General features: G+C 42.0%; 3 protein-coding genes across 25 annotated transcripts in view; 2 read left to right on the top strand and 1 right to left on the bottom strand.

Moving 5' to 3' along the window:
• The window catches only part of DAP3 (death associated protein 3), a 37,232-nt gene extending 24,238 nt beyond the window's left edge, over nucleotides 1-12,994 (top strand). For 4 of the 8 annotated variants that reach the window (XM_070266260.1, XM_070266261.1, XM_070266259.1 and 1 more), the window contains exons 3-12: nucleotides 155-277; nucleotides 3,993-4,101; nucleotides 4,235-4,327; nucleotides 5,062-5,192; nucleotides 5,863-5,943; nucleotides 6,032-6,190; nucleotides 6,772-6,831; nucleotides 7,315-7,404; nucleotides 10,089-10,206; nucleotides 11,158-12,994. In XM_070266260.1, the coding sequence (XP_070122361.1) occupies nucleotides 155-277; nucleotides 3,993-4,101; nucleotides 4,235-4,327; nucleotides 5,062-5,192; nucleotides 5,863-5,943; nucleotides 6,032-6,190; nucleotides 6,772-6,831; nucleotides 7,315-7,404; nucleotides 10,089-10,206; nucleotides 11,158-11,243 (1,050 nt within the window). In that variant the 3' untranslated portion in view covers nucleotides 11,244-12,994. Of the gene's footprint in view, nucleotides 1-154; nucleotides 278-1,762; nucleotides 1,865-3,992; nucleotides 4,102-4,234; nucleotides 4,328-5,061; nucleotides 5,193-5,862; nucleotides 5,944-6,031; nucleotides 6,191-6,771; nucleotides 6,832-7,314; nucleotides 7,405-10,088; nucleotides 10,207-11,157 lie in introns of all 8 variants that reach the window. The other 4 variants (XM_005610038.4, XM_014739702.3, XM_005610036.4 and 1 more) reach the window with 2 other exon arrangements.
• Nucleotides 12,995-21,060: 8,066 nt separating this feature from the next.
• On the top strand, nucleotides 21,061-25,984 carry MSTO1 (misato mitochondrial distribution and morphology regulator 1). 4 transcript variants are annotated; one of them, XM_001494815.5, is made up of 14 exons: nucleotides 21,061-21,665; nucleotides 21,778-21,913; nucleotides 22,412-22,481; nucleotides 22,577-22,652; nucleotides 22,909-22,963; nucleotides 23,050-23,188; nucleotides 23,342-23,459; nucleotides 23,537-23,671; nucleotides 23,779-23,931; nucleotides 24,484-24,615; nucleotides 24,689-24,873; nucleotides 25,104-25,208; nucleotides 25,296-25,408; nucleotides 25,707-25,984. In XM_001494815.5, exons 1-14 carry the CDS (start codon nucleotides 21,582-21,584, stop codon nucleotides 25,919-25,921), a joined length of 1,716 nt encoding a protein of 571 aa, XP_001494865.1. In that variant the 5' UTR covers nucleotides 21,061-21,581; the 3' UTR covers nucleotides 25,922-25,984. The 4 variants fall into 4 exon arrangements, with proteins under 4 accessions (XP_001494865.1, XP_023496804.1, XP_070124180.1 ...); XM_023641036.2 differs by having other exon boundaries at nucleotides 21,083-21,665; nucleotides 25,296-25,412; nucleotides 25,683-25,984; XM_070268079.1 differs by having other exon boundaries at nucleotides 21,507-21,665; nucleotides 23,101-23,188.
• Nucleotides 25,493-25,986, bottom strand: part of LOC100057465 (GON-4-like protein) — a 68,749-nt gene continuing 68,255 nt past the window's right edge. For all 13 annotated transcript variants that reach the window (XR_011439169.1, XM_070268070.1, XM_070268063.1 and 10 more), the window contains one exon: nucleotides 25,493-25,934. Coding sequence is in view for 12 of the 13 variants with exons in the window: in XM_070268070.1 (XP_070124171.1) it covers nucleotides 25,928-25,934 (7 nt within the window). In the remaining variant the exon portion in view is untranslated. The remainder of the gene's footprint in view (nucleotides 25,935-25,986) is intronic.

The following is a 25,986-nucleotide window of genomic DNA, read 5'->3' as shown; positions in this document are numbered from 1 at the left end:
GTACTGGGGTGATTTGGGGGAAAAAAGCAGGAAAAAAAGTAGATTGGCAGTTGTTAGCTCAGACGCCAATCTTTAAAAAAAGAAAAACCTTATTGTTGTAGCAAGCATAAAAAACCTGATAATTCCAGAACACTAAAGTGGTTTCTTTTTTTAGTTGGACGCTGGACATTTTTTGCACACGGGGAGCCAGGCACCCCAAAACCTTGCTGCTCATCTGGATAATCAGGTTCCAGTTGAGAGTCCCAGAGCTGTTTCCCGCACCAGTGAGAGTGACCCGGTGAGTTGCTGATGTATATTTGGATTTTTTTCAGGGCATATAATTTGTGTTGCTGTCATTTTACGTATCAGGAAAACTGAAACCCAAAGAAGCTAAGCAGGTTTACATATAGTCAGACAAGACACACGAGACAGCATTCTGGAACCCACATCTTCCCCTTCCCTGCCTGATACTGTGGTAACATCAAACACTCAGGCAAGTCAGTCCCTATCTGCTCTGATTTAATCCCTACTATTAAACTGACCTCCTGCCAAAGGATTTGTTGGGCATAGATTAGGTACATAGTACCTTAAGTAATTAAGGTATTAAGTCAATTCCTTAGAAGTTAAATGTAGCAGTTATTATTGATCTTTTCTGTATGATTGGTCAGCAAACTTTTCCTTAAAGGACCAGACAGTAAATATTTTAGGCTTAGGAGCCAAAGTGGTCTCTGTCACAACTACTTAGCTCTGCCATAAACAAATGGCTATGACTGTGTTGCGTAAAACTTTATTTACAGAAACGGGTAGCCAGCCATAGTTTACCAACCCTGGTAGGGAGAAGCCTAAAGAAAGCAACTTACTTGCCCGACATCACATAGCAGAGCAGGTACAGAACCCAGTTTTCCTGATAACCAATCTGGTACTATTTTCTACCTTTCTAAGTGGATTTCCTAGTGTCTTGAGAGGGCACTAACTTGATTTATTGAGAAGAGCAGCATTTAAAGTGAAGTTTGTCAGCAGAAGCCAGGATTCCAGCAGTATCCAGTGTTGCATTTTCTACTTCAGGTCCCATTAGGCTAGATGTTGATTTCTTTTCTCCTTCCGCATTATTACTGCTGCCTCTCATAAATGAAATTAGTTGTGTGGTCTGTGCTTAAATGTGAAGGGAACCAATAGCTTTTTTCTCTCTTTTTGTCCCTACCCCTACCCTCTGAGTCTCCCCATCTTAACATATGCTGTGCATGTGGGAGGGAAAAAAATAACTCATTACCCAAAACACCATCTCAGCAGGGTGTGTTTTATTTACATCTCTAGCATTCACCTACTTTCACAAGCACAAAATGAAATAGACTAAGTGAATGAAGTCATTGAAGTGTCTTTCAGCTTTCCCTGTAATTGTAGTCCCTTTATCTGCCAGTTCCTCTGGGGTTTCTATGGGAACAGGGGCGTGCAGATGATCTTGTCACATGACTGGAGCATCTCTATACACAGCACAGAAGAATCCAGATGGCAAGAATTGTCTTTGCTCCCTTCATATCTAGGGTTTATGTTGCTGAGCAACTGGCTTCATCATTCAGGCCAACACCAGCTTTATATACACATTGTGAATTTGGGGACAACAACCAGTATTTTTTTGTCTGCGATAAGAAATGAAAGATATCTTTTCTAGCTCTGAGAGATGAATGTTTCCTCAATATGGCCTAGCAGGCCCCTTCCACTTGTTCAAAGTCTTTGCCCCTTTGTCTGTGACCCCATTATACCTGTTTGCATTTTTGTTTCATAGGCAAAGCATGGGGAGCAGCATGAGGGTCAGCACTACAACATACCTCTCCAGGATCTGAAGGCTGTATTCCCCCATGGCCTGCCTCCTCGCTTTGTAATGCAGGTGCTCAAAACAGGGGAAAGAATGGGAGGGAGCCCAGAACACAAGCTGTTAATAGCAGAGGGGTGGGATTAAATGAGAAGAAAACTATAAAAGATGAAATTTGAATCTAAAAAAAAAGGTAAATTCAGCTATTGATTATCTTTTATAAATAGTGCTGTTACTATAATTACTTGAAGCCAGTGTTTATCTGCGGTTAACCTCTTTAAATCCTTTTTGGAGCCAGGCAAACTATTCTTAAAGAAACAAACAATATCTTGCTATTTTCCTTGTGTTAATCAACAGATTTCTAGAAACTTTGGCATTCAAATAATTTTTAAAAATAAATTTAATATTTTCCTTAGCAAAATATCATAAAAATACTTAACGTGCTGTAGAAAAACAAAATCATAATATATTCCTGAGCCAAATAGAAGTGATATTTGGATTAGATGCATCTTTGTTGTTCTTCAGTCTCACAGATTTTCAGAAAATGTAGTTTTGTGGTCATAACTTCAACCCAAAGAGTGTAATCTTGGGTGCTTTATAGCCATTGAAAGAATTCATGATTAAATGTAACCATACTTCATTGGTATAATTGGTTCTTTTGACTAACTCCTGCTGAATTATTGTCAGCCTCAGAAATTATTCTTTCTTAACGAAATATCAAACTTGACCATGCAGCTGATTTTTAGCCCAAGAGCCAGAGGATGTCATTTCTTCACCATGCTTTATTTTAAGAAGTTAAATGAGACACCAATAAGGAGCTAATTCTAGACATAGACAGCTTTGTCATCAAGAATTTTGTTGGGGGCCAGCCCCGTGGCCGAGTGGTTAGGTTCGCGCACTCTGCTTGGGCAGCCCAGGGTTTCCCAGTTTGGATCCTGGGCGTGGACCTAACACCGCTCATCAAGCCACGCTGAGGCAGCATCCCACATGCCACAACTAGAAAGACCCACAACTAAAAATATACAGCTGTGTACTGGGGGGTGTTGGGGAGAAGAAGGAAAAATCAAAAATTTAAAATAAAAAAAAGAATCTTGTTAAGTTTGGAAATAGGACACAACCGGAAGAAATAATCTGTAATGGCACTTTAAACTGTTCCAAGACATTCATAGTACAATCTCTAGCTTCAGGGTTGTGGGGGCCTAACTTTAATTAACCATTCAGGTTGCTTTCAGAATGGCTTAACCACCAGTGTTTTGGAGAGAATTACTCATACATTCTTTCCATAATTTCCGTTTACGTAAAGGCCAACTCCCTTACCATTGTTTGTGTATTTTAGTACTGTCATATTACCTAATATGGCATTTCTGTTTTAATATCTGTAGCGTGTTTTTGAAGGTTTCACTTTCCATTGAGTTTGCACTAACTTGTCAAGTCCTTCTCCAATCCAGTTGTTTGCTTACGATTTCTTTAAAAAATACATTATTTTAATCCTTATCTGATATGCTTGCAAATAGTATTTGTTAGATATTTATTCTTACCGTAGACATGATTAAATATTTTATTTGCAAATCACTTTTACACATATCAGTGCTTCCCAAATTTTTCCACCAAAGTATTCCCAGAGGCAAAAAGGGAATGAACTTTATGTGTCAATTCTCTGGTGTGTCTGTGTGCTGGTAGTGTCTAGCCTCACAGCTCTGGGGCAGTTGGTCACACCTGCCCTGAGCTGCCATGTGTGTAGTTCTAGAGAAGAGTCTAAATGGTTATAGTAGTAAGAATTAGCTAAAAATAAATTTCAAGGAATTAATATTTATTCAGTGTTTACCATGTGTCAGATACTTTGTTAAGCATTTTACGTGCTTTTAATATTGACATCAGCCCTAAGTGGTATACATAGTTATGTTATGAGATGTCTGGATTATTTGTGGATTTCAACCAGCTGATGTAATATCTGTGCTGCTTTTACAGAAACAATCAAAAGCTCACTGTTAGGTTACTTGGTGTGGGATAATGTGCTTCAGTTTTTAGATCAATTATATGGACAGATTTTCAAATTCAATACCAACCCAACCTCTCCTATCTGAATAAATGAAAAATATGCAATTTGGTGCTCTGGTTGCTATATTAGGCTCAGTCTATATACTAAGAACTGTCTAGAAGTCCCACACCCCACCCTCTCCTTCCTCCTTCCCTATTTTGTTAGGTGAAGACATTCAATGAAGCTTGCCTGATGGTAAGGAAACCAGCGCTAGAGCTTCTGCATTACCTGAAAAATACCAATTTTGCTCATCCAGCTGTACGATATGTTCTCTGTATCCTTTCCCGCCTGCCTGGGCTGTCTTGAGCCAACGCTTTCCTCAAATGAGGCAAAAGAAGAAATGCAAGAGCACTACTTGTTGACAGAAGTGTCCCTGCTGGTGATGTTTTCTTTAACAAGTGCTTTAGATGGGGAGAAGGGAACAGGAAAAACCCTCAGTCTTTGCCATATTATTCATTTCTGTGCAAAACAGGACTGGCTGATACTGCATATTCCAGATGGTAAGACTTCCTATCTTCACTCTGTCAGGGTTAGTTATCCTGTTACTGTGGTAGGTTGTGGCTTTAATTTTCTGACAGGGCTCTGCTGGCTAAGGGAAAGGCCTTTGCTCCAGGTGCAGAGTGGTCTGAGCTAATTCATCATGATTTTTTCATACTACTGACAAGCAGGTTGCAAGGTGAAGTAAACGCAACAAGAGGAAATTCAGCTAAAAGCTTCCTGGAGGCTTTTGATGATAATAATGAAAGATTTTGGCCCAACAGCCCCCACTTTGATATGTAATGCCCAAGAGCATAAACTCCCACCTTAGAGGTCATCACAGGCTTTAGTATCATCAGTCAACAATTTTGAGTACCCACAGAGCCTTTGACATGGTACTGTTTTTCAGCATTCTAGAGTTGTCAGCATGGATCTTAAAAATTTAAACTCCCATACTTTGCATATATCCCTCCTTGTTTTGTTCAATGTTGTGTGCATCTACATTTTCTAACTATCTTTGTAAACTGCCAGGAAGCTGAAGTGACCTTTAATCCACCTGGTATGCCTTGTGTATTCATTGTAATGATAATGTTTACTCTAAGATGGACCAGACAAAAAAGTAAACCTCTGAAGCAAGAGGGCTTTAAGAAAAATATATGAGAATCTAAAGTCATTTCCTATAACCTAAAAAGGCTTAGAGTATTTTGAGTTAAATACAGTCAGTTCCTGCCTGGTTTGTTTTCTTGTGCCCTTTTAGCACATCTTTGGGTGAAAAACTGCCGGAATCTTCTACAGTCCACCTACAACAAACAGCGTTTGGATCAACCTTTAGAGGCTTCGATCTGGCTGAAGAATTTCAAAACTGCAAATGAGCGTTTCTTGAGTCAGGTGACTAAACTCCCAGAAGTTTAGTGACGGACATTCTTTAAATAGATTTTAATCTTTGTGCCCTGAGTACCCGTAAACTATGGAGAACTAGTATTGTAGTTGGGAATAACTGTACCATTTGGGGTTTTTTTCCCCCGCACATTTTACTCACAGAGAGCTCACAACCTGAAACTCATTTATCCATGTGAAATAATGAGGCAGCAATAATTCTCATCTTGTGGGTACAAAAGTGGAGAACAGATTGATTCATTGACTTTTCCAAGGTCACAGCCTCCAATCCTCTAAAACAAATTTTCAACTGTATAATTTTCTCCACATAAGATCTTTTTCGGAACCAGAATTGTATTGGTAAAATTGTTTAACAGTGCCTGGATACGCTCTCTAGGCCAGGGGTTTTCAACTCTGGATATAAATCAGAATCACCTAGGAGCTTGTTAAAAATGCGGATGCCAAGGCCTCATCCTGGACCTTTTTAGTCAGACTCTCTTTTTAAGCTCTGGGCATAAAGGGGCTAGAAAGCTTTCACTTCCATACTGAGGTCTCTTACAGAGCTTGAAAAATAGATTAAAAAATGGCTCCTAACAACCTTAGCCTCCTACCTTCTCAGCTAGGGATGGGTTCATCCTTAGGCTGAGTAGCCTTTTTTGATTTTTATTTTGTTTGTTTTTAGATAAAAGTTCAAGAGAAGTATGTCTGGAATAAGCGAGAAAGCACTGAGAAAGGCAGTCCTCTGGGAGAAGTAGTTGAACAGGTATAAAAAAGACACTGAATGTGTACTGCGTCATAACCAGAGAAGGCCTCTGCTAGGACTATAAGCCCCCGTCTCTCTTTCCCTACAGGGCATAACGCGAGTGAGGAACGCCACAGATGCAGTTGGGATTGTGCTCAAAGAGCTAAAGAGGCAAAGTTCTTCGGGTATTTTTCACCTCCTGGTGGCAGTGGATGGAGTCAATGCTCTCTGGGGAAGGACCACCCTGAAAAGAGAAGATAAAAGCCCAGTAGGAAAACTGAGTTTCTCTATTCTGGTTTCTCTGATTTCTGATACCATCATGTATGTAGGCTAGGATGTAGCCTTGTAGACCATTCAATCAATATATTTTCTTCCCGGAGGAGTATTTGAATTAAGATGTATAGTGAAAATAGCATCAGAAGGAGAAGGTGATGCCGAGTTCCACCATCCATTGAAAACTAAGGGAGAGTATTTTGAAAAGAGCATGAAGCTACGTTTTCTTTCTTTGTCAATTTTTTCTTCCTGTTTTCTTTTCAAAATGAGGCTATGTGATCTGAATGGAAAAGATCAGAAGCTTCAAGGAAGGGGGTGGTTTGGGGCAGTGGGTGTTTTCTCCCGGGGTGACTGTTTTTAATCTGCAGAAGCATGGCAGTTTCAGGGCCGGTGACTAGGTAGCTTGTCTCAGAGGTTGTACCTTCAGGCACTAAGTAGTAGTTGAGGATTTTTCAGTTGTTGTCAATTCATTTGTCTCAGGGGAGCATCCAGGCAAAGCAAGTAATGATCTCTTCTCCCCCGTCCCTGTCTCTCCCGGCCCTCTCTCCTCTGTTGTACACACTGACGGACGTGCAGATTGCCCCAGAGGAACTAGCGCTCATCTACAACCTGAGGAAAATGGTGAAGAATGATTGGGTGAGTGCGTATGCCTAACATATTTCAGAAGGAAATGGATTTTCATTTTAAAGACCTTCAGCACCTTGCTAATACTTTCCAGCCCCTAATTTTAGGGACAGAAAGTTCTTATATCTTATTTAATTCCCATAACTGTACCAAGATGAAAATCTATGTATTTGGTTTCTCATCTTTCCATTTGACTGCAGTAAGCATATTCAAAACCATTTTATTTAAATTTTGGCATAATTTTATTTTACCTGCAATTGTTCAAAGTGTTTTTATATCTTCTTATCAACTTTGGAAAAGATTTTCATAAATTTTAGATCACGTAGCAATTTATTGTCAGAGCCAAATCTAGAAGTAATAACCAACGCAGTTGACATTTAACTGTGCTAGGCCACACCGCCATACCAGTGCATGGCAAAAAAAAATCTACAGATGATCAAAATACATTCTTCTATCTTTTTCAGCTTTTTCTAATTTGGCTTTTCCTCATTTCAGCACGGAGGCGCCATTGTGTTGACTTTGAGCCAGACTGGATCTGTCTTTAAGCCTCGGAAAGCCTTTCTGCCCCAGGAGTTGCTGGGAAAGGTCAGATCATTGGAAAATTGGTTTCCCCTTAGTCATTTTGTCTAAAGAGAGACTTTTTCTTTTTTTTTGACATAATTTCAGATTTTGAGAAAAATAGTATTTCTGTATGACTTCACCCAGATTCCTAAAACGTTAAGACTTTACCATATTTGCTTTCTTTCTTTCCCCCCACCCCAAGAAGGTTAGCCATGAACTAACATCTGCCAATCCTCCTCTTTTTCCTGAGGAAGACTGGCCCTGAGCTAACATCCGTGCACATCTTCCTCCTCTTTATACGTGGGACACCTGTCACAGCATGGCTTGTCAAGTGGTGCCATGTCTGCACCTGGGATCTGAACCAGGGAACCCTGGGCCGCCGAAGCGGAACGTGCGCACTTAACCGCTGCGCCACCAGGCCGGCCCACCATATTTGCTTTATTTTTCTCTCGCTCTCCATCTTTTTTCCTGAATTATGTGACAGTAACCTGAGACATGATGCCTGTTTTTCTCTTAAAAATGTCTATTTCCTAAAATCAGAGATATTCTAACATATCACCACAACACAATTATCAGGATATTGACATCAATATAATACTGTTACCTAATCTATGAACCTTATTCTTATTTTTCCAGGTATCCCAATATCCTTTACAGAAAAAGAAAGTCCTGGATAATGCATTGCATTCATTTGTCATGTCTCCTCAGTCTCCTTTAATCTGGACCCTTCCTCAGTCCTTGTCTTTTATAACTTTTGTATTTCTATTTTTGAAGAGTACATGCCAGCTATCTTATGGATTATTGTATGGAGTTGTCTCATTTTTTTCCTAATTATATATGATGTTAGAAGTGATGTTGTATCTTCTCAGTGCATAATATCAGGAGGCACAGAAAACCTATTTCTCCGATTACTGACAGTGTTAACTTGGAACACTTAGTTCAGGTGGGGTCCACCTGTTATCTTCTCAGTAAAGTTACTATTTTCCTTTTGTAAGGAGTAAGTATCTTATGGAGATATACTTTGAGACTAGGTAAATATCCTGTTACTCCTCAAACTTACCATTATTAGTTTTAGTATCCATTGGTTATTCAGTTATTCTAAATCAGTTATTATGATAATTGTAAAATGGGTATTTCCTCGCTCCATCATTTCTTCTAAATATATCAGTTGGCTTTCTATTATATGCAAGAACTTTCCTTTATCCCTTATGTATTGATTTGTTTTGGCGTAGACATGTGGATTCTTATTTAATGGGTTCCAAACCTTTACTATCATTATTTATTTTGGTATTTAAATTATCCCAGATTTGGCTAGTAGGAGCCCCTTCAAGCTGGCTTCTGTGTCCTTTTAACATGTCCCCATCATTCTTTAAGCACTTCTTAATTTTGGCACAACAGCATGTTCCAGACTCAACTTGTACTTTGCACGCCCCAGTCCTAGAATCAGCCATTTCTCCAAGGAGCCTTGGTTCATTTAGAGGATAGTGGTATTTAGAAACCAAGAGCTGAGTGTAGGTGGACTCATTGCTGCTAGGGTGCCACTTCTTCTAGGCCCTCGAGCAGAGTCAGTAAATAGATGTATGTGATACTCATACATGCATGCCTGCGTGTATGCGCATGTATATGTATATGTACTGTATGCATATATGTTTATATATATACGTCCATACACATCTATATCTGTTTCTCTATTTATATTAAAAAACTATGAGTTCATACTGATACTTCCACTTCAAGGCTAGCATCACAGTATTCATTATATCCTTCCCCCTTTCCATATTTGTAACCCTCATCTCCAACAATAAGAAATCTGCCTATTATCCACGCTATATTTACTTATTAGCTCAATCTTAGATTACAGCAGAAGTAGTTTCAGAATTGCTAACCCTTCACTCTATAAAAAAGAACCGTGAACGACAGCGTAGTATCTGTTTAGTTTTCGTCTTTAGCCTAAGGCTCTCTAGTCCAGATACTCCATTCACAAGTTAACTTGGGTTAGTTTCCCCCTCCCTTCACTGTTATGTTTGGAATTTGAAATACAGTTTGATTGATTCAATTGTTTCAGTTTGTGTTCCATTTAGGGCCTTTTCCCCCATCCTTGTTAATTTTATTTATTTTCTGTTTTTGAGTATATGAACTGTCGGAACTGTTGTTGACTGTGGAAGTCAGAACCGTAAGAAAAATCAGAATATATATATGTATGTACACATTCAGATAAGTGGCATCCTCCCCTCAAGAATTATTTCTTTTTTAAATATAATGTTTGTGGCCATAGAGAGCAACAGTAGCCAGCTGCTCTGTGCAGAGCCCTGTACTTACAAGGCAGGGTAGCTGGAGAGTGAAAAGTAGAGTAGAATAGAAAAAAAGTGAAGACCTTGCCATCAAAATGTTGAGATAGGGCCGGCTGGTTGCGCAGAGGTTAAGTGAGCACGTTCTGCTTTGGCAGCCTGGGGTTCGCCAGTTCGGATCCCAGGTGCAGACATGGTACCACTTGACAAGCCATGCTGTGGTAGGCGTCCCACATATAAAGTAGAGGAATATGGGCACAGATGTTAGCTCAGGGCCAGTCTTCCTCAGCAAAAAGAGGAGGATTGGCGGCAGATGTTAGCTCAGGGCTAATCTTCCTCAAAAAAAAAAAAAGTTGAAATAACATTGATCTCTCTGCTGATTTGTCGCTTAACAAATACTCTATTGTTTTTCTTCTCCAGGAAGGATTTGATACCCTGGATCCCTTTATTCCCATCCTGGTTTCCAACTATAACCCAAAGGAATTTGAAAGTTGTATTCAGTATTATTTGGAGAACAATTGGCTTCAACATGAGAAAGGTCAGTTGTTTAATTTTTTCCTATCAGGGCTTTGTGCTCACAGAAGAGTCCCACTGAGTCAGAGCCTTCATTTCTTCTTCCCTCAGCAGAAGCCAGTAATTTGTATTTCATCTTTTTTCTTTTTATCTTGACTTCTTTCTGGCTGATTAGATGGTACAGAAAGGTGTAGGGATGGGGGGTGGTTAAGGTTTAATTTACAAAAAACGTTGTAACTCTCCCTGAATTCTCATATTACTCTAGAATAAGATACTCATGCTAAAAGAGGAGGCCAGGCTAAGCCCAGCCACTGGGCAGTTTCCAGATGTTTGGGTTGCTGTCATAGTCTAGCATCGTTGCACTTATTCATCATTCAACAAACTTTGGTTGAGAGACTAATGTGCTAGGACACAGAATAATTGATACTGTGTGAGAGTCTACCCCAGCACCAAACCAAATCCTTGCTATACCTGTCCTAGTATCTGTATATGAAGGCATTCCAGCTGTTGATTTTACCCTTACTTTGACCGGGGGTGGGGAGGCTAGGGGGCATGCAGAGGAACAGTAAGACTACACTATCACTAGGTAATAGAGAATTAACTGCCATTGGAATAAGTTAATATTGGCCTGGAGGGCAGAGTGTAAAGCAGCTGCAGCATGGTGGGCTGGGAGGCACAGGGGGGAGATTCCTAAGGGGGCTGGAAGATTTGACAAAGTCCTAAATTCAAGAAGATATTCTTGGAACAGAGGGAGAGAAAGATGCTGGATTGGAGGAATAGAGACAGTAAAGGAAATTATCCATAGAAAAATTAATAATAGTTTATTGGGATAAAGGATGTAAAAGTGAGGTCTCTTGGGAGTGCTAATTACATCAGAATGTAATGTGGATAATGTAGCCTCTGTCTACAGAACGTTCTGGGTAACACCATGCTGCAGGGAAAAACTGCCAATTGTCTGTCTTTGACTCCTTTTTAGCTCATACGGAAGATGGGAAAAAGGAGCTACTATTCCTAAGTAATACGAATCCTGGGCAGCTGGAGCGGCTCTGTGCCTACCTCTAAGCCATGGTCACGTGTGCAAGACGACGGACATATCCTTTAAGAGACCCAGGCCCAAAAAGATGGGACAGTGCCACAGTACACAGGAAGAGCAGCCGTGCCCCTCGTCACGGGCCCGGACAGCACTGCAGCCAGCTCCCAGCCTTCATTGAAATGCTTCCTTATGAAGTGACTGTAATGGCACGAAGACATCCTCTTGTTCCTGAAACTATTATCAGTTTATTAGATGTGGTTTTCACATTTTTAAATAATCATGGATCTTTTCCTTAAAAATTAAATTATCTTTCTTAAAGTTTTGTGTTAGATATATAAGATGGAAAGAGCCTTCACACTGGCCACATTGAATTTCTCTGGCATTCTGCTCCTTGGGGGTCTGAAGAGACTAAATTCTACCGAAATTTCCAGTAGTTGTGTTTTCCAAACTTTATTCAATTCAGGAGATTGAGATTCACAGCTTAACTTCTCCCCTGAGACACAGACCATTCACTTCCTATTTATAATTTTATTGATAGCAGCTGAGAACCTCACTGACACGCCGGCCGAGCCTGGCAGCTTTGTATGGTATAGCCCCTTCTACAGGTTCCTGAAGAATTAAGTACTAAACCCCTACAGCGTACAGTGTATGTCATGAATGAACTTATCTTTGATGCATGTAGAGTAGTACTATCTGTGTACCATCTTTGGGAGATTTGAGAAAATAGTGACTCAACCCAATTCCAGTAGAGTTAAACTCTCTCACTGTACCCACGTTGTTGGTGTCGAGTCAGAAGTTGGATTCCCAGATCTGCCACTTTATTAGCTTTCTGTCTTAGGGTCTCTCAGCCTATTTCCTTCTTTAATTTCACTTTATCTCTATTTCACCTTATCTAATGGTGATGATAATGTCCAACTTTCAGGGGTTTTGTGAGAATTAAATCACATAATAGACGTAAAGTACCTCACACATAGTAGGTACCCATTAAACAGTAGGTAGTTACCATTTGTAACTTGGATTTTATAATGCTTTATTTGGAAAATTACTGTGAAGGAGACAGTCTGTGAATGTATATCTGCTTCCTCTCTAGAGAGCCAGCTTCCTCTACCCCTAAATCGCCTCCTCGAGGATTCCTTATCAGAAATAGAACTTCCGCCCCTGACCCAATCCCCAGTCAGTTTAGCTGGACTGTGTTCTAGCATCAGACTCAGACAACAGCCTTACAGAGACAGCTTAACCAGCTCCCAAAGTGGAACGCTTGAACCCATTTAACAGTCGCTCTTAATATGGTTCTGCTTCTCTGATTGAACTCTGATTGATACACCTCCCCATATGGTTAGTCAAGCCTTTAGATTTATCTTTTCAATAGCTCAGACTTTCCTCCTCTTCATCCTCACTTCCAGTGCCATCGTAACCGCGCCTCTTCTTGTTTGAGTTACTGTAATCATTTGCTAGTTTGTTTCTCTGCCCCCACCCATTCTTGGCTCCTCCCTCCAGTCCATCTTTCACAGGACTGCCTAGTGAGCTTTCTAAACACAACCTATCACACAGTTCCCTTAGTTGATGTCATTCAGTGGCTTCACTATGCCTTTTTTCCAATTATTTGTGCCATGTATATGTTTAAAAGTTCAAATTATACATAAACATATGTCATGGAAAATCAGGTCCTTTCCTTACTCTCAGCTCCCTTTTCTAGAGGCAACTTCTGTTCCAAATTCCAGAGACAAAATTCTATACAAAAAATAAGCATGTTTTTAAAATAAAAGTGTACTATTCTATACTTGGTGTTTCCACATATCTTGGAAATTGTATCTATCAGGATTCTTTCTTGTCAATTGAGTGCCTGCTCTAAGTAATTTAAAAAGAAAAGGAATTAAGTAGCACACAGAACCTTTAAGAGGGACAGTCTCAGAAGCTCAGCAGCCACAGACAAATCCTGACCACAACAGGGGGGAGAGGTGCTATGATAATGGCACCAGTGCCACTTATAAACATCAACACTGCAACCTATGCTAATGACAGCAGCAGCTAGATCCCAGAAACTCCAGTGCTGCTGCCTCCCAAAAACAGCAAGATGCTGCTTACCAGAAGGTGTTCACTGGCCAGGACCTGCATCTAATTGGCAAACCTGATCCTTGGCTGCAAATGAGGCTGGGAAATTGGCTTCCAGCTTTGGAAGGCTAAACTCATATAATCAGTGTGCCTCATTCTCTTAACTGAATATGGAATAGTAAGTTGTATGACTACACCATCAATATATACAAAGTCCTTACTAAAGAATTACCTAATTACTTTTGTAATTTGCTAAATATGGATTCTTAATTTTTTTCCAAACACTCTATCATAATCTACCCTATCCAGTCCTCTGTTTTTCTTTTTTTTTTAAAGATTGGCACCTGAGCTAGCTGTTGCCAATCTTTTTTTTTCCCCCCCGGTTTATCTCCCCAAATCCCCCCCGGTACATAGTTGTATATTTTTACTTGTGGGTCCTTCCAGTTGTGGCATGAGGGACGCCACCTCAGCATGGCTGGATGAGTGGTGCCATGTCTGCGCCCAGGATGCAAACCGGTGAAACCCTGGGCCGCCAAAGCAGAGTGCGAGAACTTAACCACTCAGCCACGGGGCCAGCCCCAGATTTCTTAATATATGACACCAAAGATGTGATCCATACAAGAAAAACATGATAAATTGGACTTCATCCAAACTTAAAATTTACTCTACAAAAGAGACCATTAAGAAAATGAAAAAGACAAGCCATAGACTGGGAAAAAATATCCGTAAATCATATGTCTGATAAAGGACTTGTATCCAGAATATATAAAGAACTCCTATTAGTCGTTAATAAGAAGATAAACAATTTAAAAATAGGTAAACAATTTGAATAGACATTTCTCTAAAGAAGACATATAAATGGCTGATAAGATGATGAAAAGATGCTCAACATCACTAGTGATCAGGAAAATGCAAATCAAAACTACAATAAGATACCACTTCACACGTACTAGAATGGCTAAAAGTCAAAAAGAAGACAACCAGCGTTGGGGAGGATGTGGAGAAACAGGAATCTTCACACATGGCTAATGGAAATGGAAAATGGACATAGAAATTTTCCAAAATGTTTCCACTTTGGAAAAACAGTTTGGCAGTTCCTCAGAATGTTAAACCGAGTTATCACATGACCCAGCAATTGCACCACAAGGTGTCGACCCTGGTGAAATGAGACCAAGTCCACATGGGCTTGTGTGCAAGCAGCATGAGACTGTTCATAGCAACATCATTCATAACTAAAAAGTGGAAATAATCCAAATATCCATCAACTTGTAAATGGATAACCAAAAGGGAACAAAATACTAATACATGCTACAACATGGGGAACCTCAGAATCCTTATGCTAAGACTCCAGACACAAAAGAACACATACTGTATGATCATGTCCAGAAATGGCAAGTCTATACAGGCAAGAGTAGATTAGTGACTGCCTAGTGTTAGGGGGTAGCAATAGGGTTTAACTGTAATCACACAGGAAGAATCTTTTGGAGATGATCTAAACGTTTTAAAATTGAACTCTGGGGGGCTGGCTCCATGGCCAAGTGGTTAAGTTCGCACACTCTGCTTCAGCGGCTCAGGGTTTCGCTGGTTCGGATCCTGGGCGTGGACATGGCACCACTCATCAAGCCATGCGGGGGCAGCGTCCCACATGCCACAACTAGAAAGACCCACAACTAAAAATATGCAACTATGTACAGGGGGACTTTGGGGAGAAAAGGGAAAAATAAAATCTTTAAAAAAAATAAAATAATAAAATCTTTAAAACTGAATTGTGGTAATGATTGCATAACTGTGTATATTGACAAAATCACTGTACACTTAAAATGGTTGTAAATGGATATGAATGATACCTCAATAAGGGTGTTTAAAATAAAACCTACAGAGCCAGCCCTGATGGCCTAGTACTTAAAAGTTAGCACTCTCACTGCTTCAGCATCCCAGATTCGGTTCCCAGTCGCCGAACCACACCACCTGTCTGTCAGTTGCCGTGCTGTGGTGGTGTCTCACATAGAAGAACTAGAAGGACTTACAACTAGAATATACAACTATGGACTGGGGCTTTGGGGAGGAAAAACAAAAGAGGAAGATTGGCAACAGATGTCAGCTCAGGGGAAATCTTCTCAGAAGAAGAAAAAAAAAACTGCAGTCAGACGTCTTCTTTCCCTCTACTCCTCGAAGGGTTCATACCCTCATCGTGGTCTGATGGCTCTCCCAGCCTCCTCTGGTTTCGCCCCAATATTCCCTCACAGCTATTTGTCTGATAAAGCACTTGCATGTATGATCCCATCTTGCTGTTTGCTTCTGGTGTATGCTGCCTTCAAGAGAAATCTAAAGTTGCAAGGATAAAGTCAAGAAAGATATACTATGCAAACACTAACCAAAAGAAAGCTGGTTCATCTATGTGACTATCAAAGTACAGTAAACATTAAGGTAGAACAGCATTACTAGAGAAGAAGGAATATTTTATTTATTGGTGAAGTTCAATTCATCAGAAAGATAAAACAATTGTAAAGTAGCATGCCCTTATAACAGCCTCAGAAAATAAAAACTAACAAAATACAAGGAGAAATAGACAATCATACTGGAAGAATTAATATACTTCATTAATTGATAGAAGAGACAAAAGAATCAATAAGAATATAGAAGGGATTTTTATAATTTTTTTTTTCTTTGAGGAAGATTAGCCCAGAGCTAACATCTGCTGCCAATCCTCCTCTTTTTGCTGAGGAAGACTGGCCCTGAGCTAACATCCGTGCCCATCTTCCTCTGCTTTATCTGTGGGATGCCTGCCACAGCATGGCTTGACAAGCAGTGCCATGTCTGCACCCGGGATCTGAACTGGCGAACCCCAGGCTGCCGAAGCAGAACATGTGAACTTAACCACTGGGCTGGCCCTAGAATATAGAAGATTTGACTATCATGATTAATAAACTTGTCCTAATGAAAGTACTATTTTTAATTAAACCAAAAACCTTCTGAATATACATTCTTTTTAAGCACACATACAACATGTTCAAAAATTAACTATTGCTGAACCATAAAGGAAATCAACAAGTTTCAAAGAATTTAAATATGTTCTCTCATCTCAATGCAATTTAAGCTACAAATCAATAACAAAAAGATACATATAGAAAATCCCCCTGTGTTTGGAAATTAAGAAATACTTTTCTGGGGGCTGGCCTCATGGTATACTGGTTAAGTTTGTGCTCTCCACTTCAGCAACTCAGGGTTTGCAGGTTCGGATCCCAGGTGCAGACCTACATGCTGCTCATCAAGCCATGCTATGGTGGCATCCCACATACAAAATAAAGGCAGACTGGCACAGATCTTAGCTCAGGGCCAATCTTCCTCACCAAAAAAAAAAAAAAAAAAGAACAAATGAAAGAAATACTTTTCTGATGTGCCCATCAGTCAGAGAAAAAAATCAGAATGGAAATAAGAAAGTAATTCAAACTAAACGATTATGAAAATGCTAAACTCAAAACTTGAAAAGTTAGTTCTTAGAAAATACTCTTAAGGAGCTGGCCTGGTGGAATATTGGTTAAGTTCGTGCACTCCGCTTCAGCAACCCAGGGTTCAAAGGTTCAGATCCTGGGTGTGGACACCGCTCATCAAGCCATGCTGAGGCAGCACCCCACTAGCAAAATGGAGGGAGATTGGCACAGAGGTCAGCTCAGGGCCAATCTTCTTCACCAAAAAAAGATAATAATAAAAAGAAAATATTAATAAAATTATCTTTTTAAAAAAACCCTCTCGTGAGAATATTCAAGAGAAAAAGTAAGAGTAACTTTTTACCTGTAAAAGAAGCAATATCAGAAATTAGAAAGGAGAGGCCAGCCCAGAGGTGCAGCAGTTAAGTGCACACGTTCTGCTTCGGTGGCTGGTTCGATCCCGGGTGTGGACACGGCACCGCTTGGCAAGCCATGCTGTGGCAGGTGTCCCACAGATAAAGCAGAGGAAGATGGGCACGGATGTTAGCTCAGGGTCAGCCTTCCTCAGCAAAAAGAGGAGGATTGGCAGCAGTTGGCTCAGGGCTAATCTTCCTCAAAAAAAAAAAAAAAAAGAAATGATAAAGGATATCACTACAGATCTTGCAGACATTAACAAGATTAAATGGGTATATTATGAACAATTTGATGACAATAACTCTGAATTTGAAGATTAAATGGACAAAATTCCTAATAACTATCAAAATTGACATAGGAAGAAATAATTTAAATAGTCCTATAACTATTATAGAAGTCATAATCGGAAACTGTTCTACAAAGAACACCAGGTCCACTTGACTTCACCAGTAAATTCCACCAAACATTTATGGAAGAAATAATGCCAATCTCCTACAAACTCTTGTGGAAAACAGAAAAAAGAGACATACTTTGCAACTTGTTTTTTGAGGCCAATATTACTCTGATATCAAAACCTGACAAGAACATTACAAAAAAGGGAAATTACAGGCCAATCTCATAAACATGAATGCAAAAAATCCCAAACAAAATATGAGTAAATCAGATCCAACATTTTAAAGGCATAACAACATAAATGAGTCAAGGTTTATTGCAGGAATGCAAATTAAGATTATATACAAAAGTCAAACTATGTAATTTATGCAATTAGCAAAGCAAAGGAAGGATAAGATGAGTATCATACTTCAGAGCAAATATTTTTCAATTCCAAATCCATTCATGATCAAAACTCTTAGCAAACCAGAAATAGCAGACAACTTCCAGAAACTGACAAGGAGTATCTACAAAATTCGTCAGCCCATGTCATACTTAGAAGTGAAATGGTGACAGCATCCCTTTGAGATAAGGAGCAAGACATGGCTGTCTACTTTTACCATTTCTATTCCACACTGTACTTGAGGTCCTAGTCAGTGTGCTGTGGAAAGGAAAACAAAGTCATGTATAAGATTTGGAAAGAGATAAAAAACAACCATCATTATTTGTGGATAAGTTTATGTAGAAACCCAAGAGTCTACAGATAAATTACTAAAATTAATAAATGGGCATAGCAGGGGCCGGTCCTGTGGCCGAGCGGTTTAAGTTCGCGCGTTCTGCTTTAGAGGCCCAGGGTTTCTCCGGTTCGGATCCTGAGAGCGGACATGGCACTGCTCATCAAGCCATGCTGAGGCGGCGTCCCACAGGCCACAACTAGAAGGACCCGCAACTAAAAATATACCACTATGCACCAGGGGAGGATTTGGGGAGAAGAAGGAAAAATAAAATCTAAAAAGAAAAAAATAATAAAATAAATGGGCATAGTAGTGTTGCTGGTTAGGTCAGTATGCAAATCAGTTGTATTTCTGTATATCAACAGAAAATAAAATTTTAAAAGATTTCATTACAATAGCAACAAAAATATAAAAAACATAAGAATAAATATGGTAAAAGATGTATATGACATTTATATAGAAAACCAGAAAATATTATTGGAAAAAAAATTTAAAGACCTCAATAAATGGTAGAATACAAATTGGAAAATTTAATAATACAAAGGAATTAATTCTCCCCAAACTGATCTATCGAGATGCAATGCTATCCCATTCAAAATACCTATAGGTTTTAAATTTTTTTGTGGAACTTGACAAATCGATTCTAAAATATATGTGGACATAGAAAGAGCCAAATAGGGGCCAACCCGGTGGCGCAGTGGTTAAGTTCGCACGTTCCACTTCTCAGTGGCCTGGGGTTTGCCGGTTCAGATCCCAGGTGTGGACATGGCACCACCTGGGAAAAGCCATGCTGTGGTAGGCGTCCCAGGTACAACGTAGAGGAAGATGGGCATAGATGTTAGCTCAGGGCCAGTCTTCCTCAGCAAAAAGAGGAGGATTGGCAGGAGTTAGCTCAGGGCTAATCTTCCTCAAAAAAAGTAAAAAGAAAGAAAGAGCCCAGAATAGATAAGACTTAATTCTAATCTTCTATTTTGAAAAATTTCAAACCTACTGGAATGATGAGTAGCTCGAAAGAACACCATATAACCTTCACTTCGATCCAATTGTTAACATTTTGTCTCATATTCTCTTTCTACATATTTACTTTGTGACACCATTTGAAAGTAAATTACAGACAAGTATTTCATCACATACCTCCTAAGAACAGAATATTCTCTTGTATAATCAGAATATCATTATCACACCAAAGAAACTCATCATCAATATAATAATATTATCTAATATATGGTCTATTTTAAAATTTCTCCAGTTATCCCAACAATGTCTTTATGGCTCCCCCCACCCCACCCCCTCACAATCCAGGTTCCAATTAAGGATCATATACTACATTTAAGCTGAAATATCTCTTCAATATACTTTATCGTCACTAGATCTTCTGGTTTTTCATTTGACATTTTTGAGGACACCAGGCCAGTTGTTTTATACACTGTCCCACATTCTGGATTTGTCAAATTGTGTCCCCCAGATCCGACACAGGTTAAAGGCTTTTGGCAAGCCTAACACATAGGTGATATTTTGTATTTGCCACACTATCACGTCATTTCAGTTTGTTCCATTATCAGTGATACTAAGTTTGATCACTGGTTAATCTGGCATCCGTCACTGTAAAAGAACACTTTCCCCGAGGTCATTAATAAGTTATTTGTGAAGAGTTACTTTGAAATCCTGAAACCATCTGTTTTCCAACAAATTATCACTCAATGGTTTTAACATCATTGATGATTCTCACCTGAATCTTAAATTGATCGCTGCAATCTAAATTTAAAGTCTATTGGGGCCAGCCTGGTGGCACAGCAGTTAAGTTCGCATGTTCCGCTTTGACGGCCCGGGGTTCACCTGTTCGGATCCCGGGTGCGGACCTAACAGATAATCTTCCTCAAAAAAAAAATAATTAAAAAATAAACAAATTTAAAGCCTATCATTCCATCTACATGTATTAGCTGCCATTCTTCTGTCACCCCTAACACTCACCCTCCCCTCTCCTTTTCTTGGTCTCTGTGGACTCAGGGATCTGAGACTTTTTTTAAAAAAACAGTGTTTAGAGACTGTGAAATTGGAACAGACCAAAGGAACAGGATCAAGAGCCCAGAACGTAATATTAAAAGCATTAGTAATACTTGAAAAGATTAATAAATGTGACTATATTTTTAAAAATGAAAGACAAATCTCTTCAAAAGACCCCCCTTTAAGGAAATGAAAAGGCAACCTGAGTGGGAGAAGATATTTCCAACGCATAAAACTGACAAAGGGCTTGTATCCAGAATAAAGTTCTTACTCCTACAAATCAGTAAGAGACAACCCAAAAGAAACATGGGCAAGAGACCTGAACATGTGCTTCGTAAAAGTGGATATCCAAACAGCTGATAAACTTATGAAAAGGTGCTCTCAACCTCATTAGTAACCAGGAAAATTAAAATCAGTGATAAGGACTAGAATTTTACAATGTTGGCAGGGCTATGGAATATCAACTGAAAACCCCCCTGCACTGGTGATGGAATTCGAAATTGGTAGAGAAATTTAGAAAACAGCTTGGTGTTATTTACCAAGTTTCCAACATGCCCATCCTTCAACCCAACAATTACACTCCTAGATATACACCCAACAGAAATGTGTGTACATGCACAAGAATGTTAACTGCAGCACCTAACAGCCAAAAGCTGGAAGCAATCCCAAAGCCTATAATCAGCAGAGGTCATTTGTGGTATATTCATACCATGGACTACTATTCTGAAGCAATGAAAATGAACTATAAATACATGCAAGAACAGTAAAGAATTTCACAAACGATGTCGAGCAAAAGGCAGACGCAGAAAAATACGTAATCCGATTTATTTACATAACGTAACACATACGCCAGTCCACAGGATTAGAAGTCAGGAAGGCTTTGACTTTGGGAGGGGAAGGAGAGGGCGCCTGGGAGGTTTTATGGGGGCTGCTACTTTTCTGGCAAGGTTTTATTTTTGCCTGAAGCGCTAATGGCCAGCAGAAGTATCCTGTGAAAGTAAAAAAGCTGCAACAGAAGGAATAGGGTGGGAGAACCTCCCGTGAACCGCCCTAGGGACGCCGTGTGAGATGTAAAAGAAACAGCGGCAAGCGTGCTCGGGCGCCCACAACTTCCGGCGTGGGCCGTGGGGCCCCGCCCCTCGACGACCACCAGGAGTAAGCAGGACTGGTCCACGCCCGGAAGAGGAGGGAAATGATGACCGTGTCTCTAAAGCCCAACGAATCGTTTAACCTTTGGGAGAGGATGTGTTCGTAGACCAATAGGACACAGAGAATGAGGTCCCGCCCACAACCCTCCCAACCAATCGGCTAGGAGCAGCGAGTGGGCCGGCTGGGGCTGTGCCACCCGGCGGAGCCGCGCAGTATGGCGGGCGGGGCCCGCGAGGTGCTCACGTTGCAGTTGGGACATTTTGCGGGTTTCGTGGGAGCGCACTGGTGGAACCAGCAGGTGAGGTCTTTGGACGATTGCCCCAGCGGACCCTTTCGGGATCTCCAGCCCTTACTTCCGGCCTGTCGCTCTCACCACCCCTGAGTTCAGTCCTTCCTCTGTGCTTCCCCAGGATGCTGCGCTGTACCGACCGACCGATGCCAAGGAGCCGCCGGGGGAGCTGTGCCCCGACGTCCTGTACCGGACGGGCCGGACGCTGCACGGCCAGGAGACGTACACGCCGAGACTCATCCTCATGGATCTGAAGGGTGAGGCGGTGGTAGGGGTCAGCCAATGCCCAGTTTTCCCCTTCGCGTGCGGAGTCTTTAGCAACTGTTCGCTTCAAAACCCTCCGACCATACTAGGCTGAAGCACTACACGGCAGGAGACAGAGGGAGAGCTAACTACAGTATGCCAACACCGGAGGGACGCAAAAAGGCAAAACTTTATTTTGTTCAAGAGCCATCTCTGGAATGGGCAACTTGCCTCTGGAGACAGTGAGATGTTGAACTGTGGCACTCCTGTAGGACCGTTGGGTGTGGTCTTTGTCCCTGGTCCCCCAGCTAATGACTAGGCTGGGAATGAAGGATGGAACCTAGATTCTCCTAAGCAGGGTCTTTTTCCAACTCATGTGTATTGAAGAAAGCTTGGAAGAGCCGAGTGCCAGAGGGATGGCGAGAGCAGGCTGTCAGGTGATCAGAGGAAGATTAGCTGAAGCCGGGGAGGGACTAGGATTTGACCTAACGTTGCCTGTTATTTTTGTACAGGTAGTCTGAGCTCCCTGAAACAAGAAGGTGGACTCTACAGGGACAAACACCTGGATGCTGCAATAGCATGGTATCTGTGATGTTTGGAGAGGAGTGGGGAACGTGCCCAGGAAGCTGGAGAACTCCGGGAAACTGCCACTCTGATGGATCTCCACTTTGTTTCAGGCAGGGGAAACTCACCACACACAAAGAGGAACTCTATCCCAAGAACCCTTATCTCCAGGACTTTCTGAGTGCAGAGGTGAGGGCCTCTGCCCTGAACTTTTAAACCCAGTGCTACAACCAGAGTGCCTCTACTGGGGCACAGAAAAAGAGGATTTAATCATCTTAAATGCCTCAGAATAGCATTTAGGAAAAAGCACTTTTTCCCCCTAAAGGACCATGACTAGGTGAATAGAAAGGAGGCTGTGTGGTGTGGCCAACAAAATCAAGAAGATAAATCAACTTTTGCCTCGAGACTGCGTGGAACTAAATATCCTTTGTCTCATCCCTCCCAGGGAGTGCTGAATAGTGATGGTATCTGGAGGGTCAAATCCATTCCCAATGGCAAAGGTGAGGCTTCTCCAGATACTGCAGGATGGGGAACTGGGCAGAGCAGGAACATGGAGAAAGGTACATTCCTTCTGCGTTTTCTTCAGGTCCCCCCCTACTCACCGCTGCTACAACTCCAAAACCACTTATCCCCACAGAGGGCAGCATCCGAGTCTGGTCAGACTTCCTCAGAGTCCATCTTCATCCCCGGAGCATCTGTATGATTCAGAAGTACAACCATGATGGGTATGGGGGGCCCCAGAGGCTGTGAGGCAAGAAACTGAGTCCCTACCAATGTTAGAGGAGGCTCTTGAAGCCATCTTCCCTGCCCTCCCCTAAACTAAGAGGGGCGGAAATGGGGGAGTCCTGAAAGCCCTGGATTGTGTTTATGCACGGCAGGGAGGCAGGTCGCCTGGAGGCTTTTGGCCAAGGGGAGAGCATCCTGAAGGAGCCCAGGTACCTGGAAGAGCTCGAGGACAGGCTGCACTTCTACGTGGAGGAGTGCGACTACCTGCAGGTAGCTGTGTGGCACAGTGGCCACTGGGGTAGAAACTCTTTTCATCCTACTATCTTTCATTATTCACTTCTCTCCAGGGCTTCCAGATCCTGTGTGACCTGCACAATGGCTTCTCTGGGGTAGGCGCTAAGGCCACAGAGCTGCTAAAAGACGAGTATTCAGGGCGGGGAATAATAACCTGGGGCCTTCTCCCTGGTCCCTACAGTCTCAGGGTGAGTAGAACTTGGGGGAACAAACAGTCACAGTGTAGGGAGGGAGAAATGAAGGAATGAGACCCCAGTGAGGAAGTTGCTTAAACAACTCTCCTTTCTTTCACCAGGAGCCCCAGAAAGACATCTATCGTCTGTTAAACACAGCTTTCGGTCTGGTGCACCTGTCTGCTCACAGCTCTCTGGTCTGCCCCTTATCACTGGGTGGGAGCCTGGGGCTGCGACCTGAGCCACCTGTCCACTTTCCTCACCTGCGTTATGATGTAAGGTTCAAAGCTCTTGTCCTGACTGCAGCTAGTGATCAGGCACCCCCTCACACTCGCCGCGTCAGCCTTTATCTGTTACTGACTCTATTTTTTTTTTTTTTTTTTTTGAGGAAGATTAGCCCTGAGCCAACATCTGCTGCCAATCCTCCTCTTTTTGCTGAGGAAGACTGGCCCTGAGCTAACATCCGTGCCCATCTTCCTCTATTTTATGTGGGACGCCTGCCACAGCATGGCTTGACAAGTGGTGCCTAGGTCTGCACCTGGGAGCCGAACCAGCAAACCCCAGGCTGCTGAAGTGGAACATGTGCACTTAACCCCTGCACCACCAGGCTGGCCCCTGTTAATGGCTCTATTCTTGAAGCCTCAGCTTAAACTCAGCTGTGATGTGGCCTCTTAGATCACACTGTCCTGTGCTTGTCCAGCCTTGGGCAAACACACTCCTGGCTTTGTGCTAAAGTACCTGGACCTTTCTGCCATTACTATTCTCCTGCCACACGCTTTTTTCCAGACTTGAAAGGCCAAGTGCTCTTCTCGGTATCCTCTTTACAGGCCACTCTGCCCTTCCACTGTAGTGCCATCCTGGCTACAGCCCTGGATACAGTTACTGTTCCTTACCGCCTACGGTCCTCACCAGTTTCCATGGTTCATCTGGCTGATATGCTGAACTTCTCTGGGAAAAAGGTATGAAGCTTTGTGAGGGGTTGGGTGAGAGCTGAAGAAAAGCTCTGTAACTTGATCTCTTCCTTACCTTTAGGTGGTGACAGCAGGCGCAACCATCCCCTTCCCCTTGGTTCCAAACCAGTCCCTTCCTGATACCCTGGTGCAACTTGGAGGGGCCACCCCATGGACCCCACTGTCTGCATGTGGGGACCCTTCTGGAATACGCTGCTTTGCCCAATCAGTGGTGCTGAGGGGTCTAGACAAGGCATGCCACACCAGGTGAGGACTGGTGGTCCTTAGGAGCCCCTGTCAGACTTTTCTTTCATGTCCTTTTCTCTCTAATACCTCTGGACATTCTAATGGCATTGCCCCTCTCTTCTTCCCTCTTCCCTACTTAAAAAAAAAAGACTGAGCATCCTGATTCAGCCGATGGCCTGAGAACGTAAGAATTCTTAGCTTCTTATTCATGTTGCCACCAATTAAAGGTGGTTTTGGCTTTGTTCTGGCAGTCAGCTCACCCCAGGGACACCTCTGCCCTCCCCGCTCCACGCGTGCACCACTGGGGAAGAAGTCCTGGCCCAGTATCTACAACAGCAGCAGCCTAGCGTCAGGAGGTCAGTATAACGCTTGCTCCTACCCTTCTCCCAGACCTCACACCTCCCTTGGCTTTTTTTCACTCAACTGTTCTCTTGCTCCCACAGTTCTTCCCATCTGCTGCTGACTCCCTGCAAGGTGGTTCCTCCTTACCCCTACCTCTTCTCCTCAAGCCTCAGCCAGCAGGGTTTGCTTCTGGATGGTCCCCCAACTGGGGCAGGTATGTAGGAGGTCAAGAAAACCAAGATTTCAAAAGTGGGAAATGTTTTTCTATATGCCTTCCTGGATAAAGGTACTTAAAAAGTTGAGAGTTAAACATTCCTTTATTCACTCTATGGGTCCTGACAGAAGTGTTCTTCCTCTAGAGTACTGGTATACTAAGGGGACAGTACACAAAATTTATGGAGTTTTCTTTACAGTCAAGTCTACCAAAGGCCCAGACTCCCCTATCTGTACCACAGAGTCCCGGGGCAGAATAACAGTCCATTTACAAGCCTCCTCTTTCTCTCCCTCCGCAGCAGTGGAGAGCATCCCAGTGCTTGGGGCCCTCTGCTCCTCTTCATCCTTGAACAAAACCCTGGGAGACTTGGCCAAAGAGCTCACCAAACTCAACCTGCGGCGCTGGGCCAGCTTCTTGGATGCTGGAGTGGAACAGGATGACCTAGAGGAGGTGCTGCAGGAGCTGTGCAGTCTGGCCCAGTGCTACCAGGGTGGTGACAGCCTCATGGGCTGAAGTTCCTCACGGACTAAAGAAAAGGAAAGAGCTAGTTTACAATAAAAACTGCTGGATGCAGGAGC

The sequence above is a fragment of the Equus caballus genome, chromosome 5 (assembly GCF_041296265.1).
Source record: "Equus caballus isolate H_3958 breed thoroughbred chromosome 5, TB-T2T, whole genome shotgun sequence".
In the NCBI taxonomy this organism is placed as follows: domain Eukaryota; kingdom Metazoa; phylum Chordata; class Mammalia; order Perissodactyla; family Equidae; genus Equus; species Equus caballus.
The sequence above is the reverse complement of the archived record's forward strand: the minus strand, read 5'-3'. Positions and strand labels throughout refer to the sequence as shown.

Excerpts from the sequence above, each read along its gene's own strand:
- MSTO1 (XM_005610031.4), top strand. The coding sequence starts at position 21,582 with ATGGCGGGCGGGGCCCGCGAGGTGCTCACGTTGCAGTTGGGACATTTT. Across the intron at positions 22,653-22,908 it reads AGGACTTTCTGAGTGCAGAG|GGAGTGCTGAATAGTGATGG; the intron begins GTGAGGGCCTCT and ends CATCCCTCCCAG. Across the intron at positions 23,460-23,536 it reads AGGAGTGCGACTACCTGCAG|GGCTTCCAGATCCTGTGTGA; the intron begins GTAGCTGTGTGG and ends ACTTCTCTCCAG.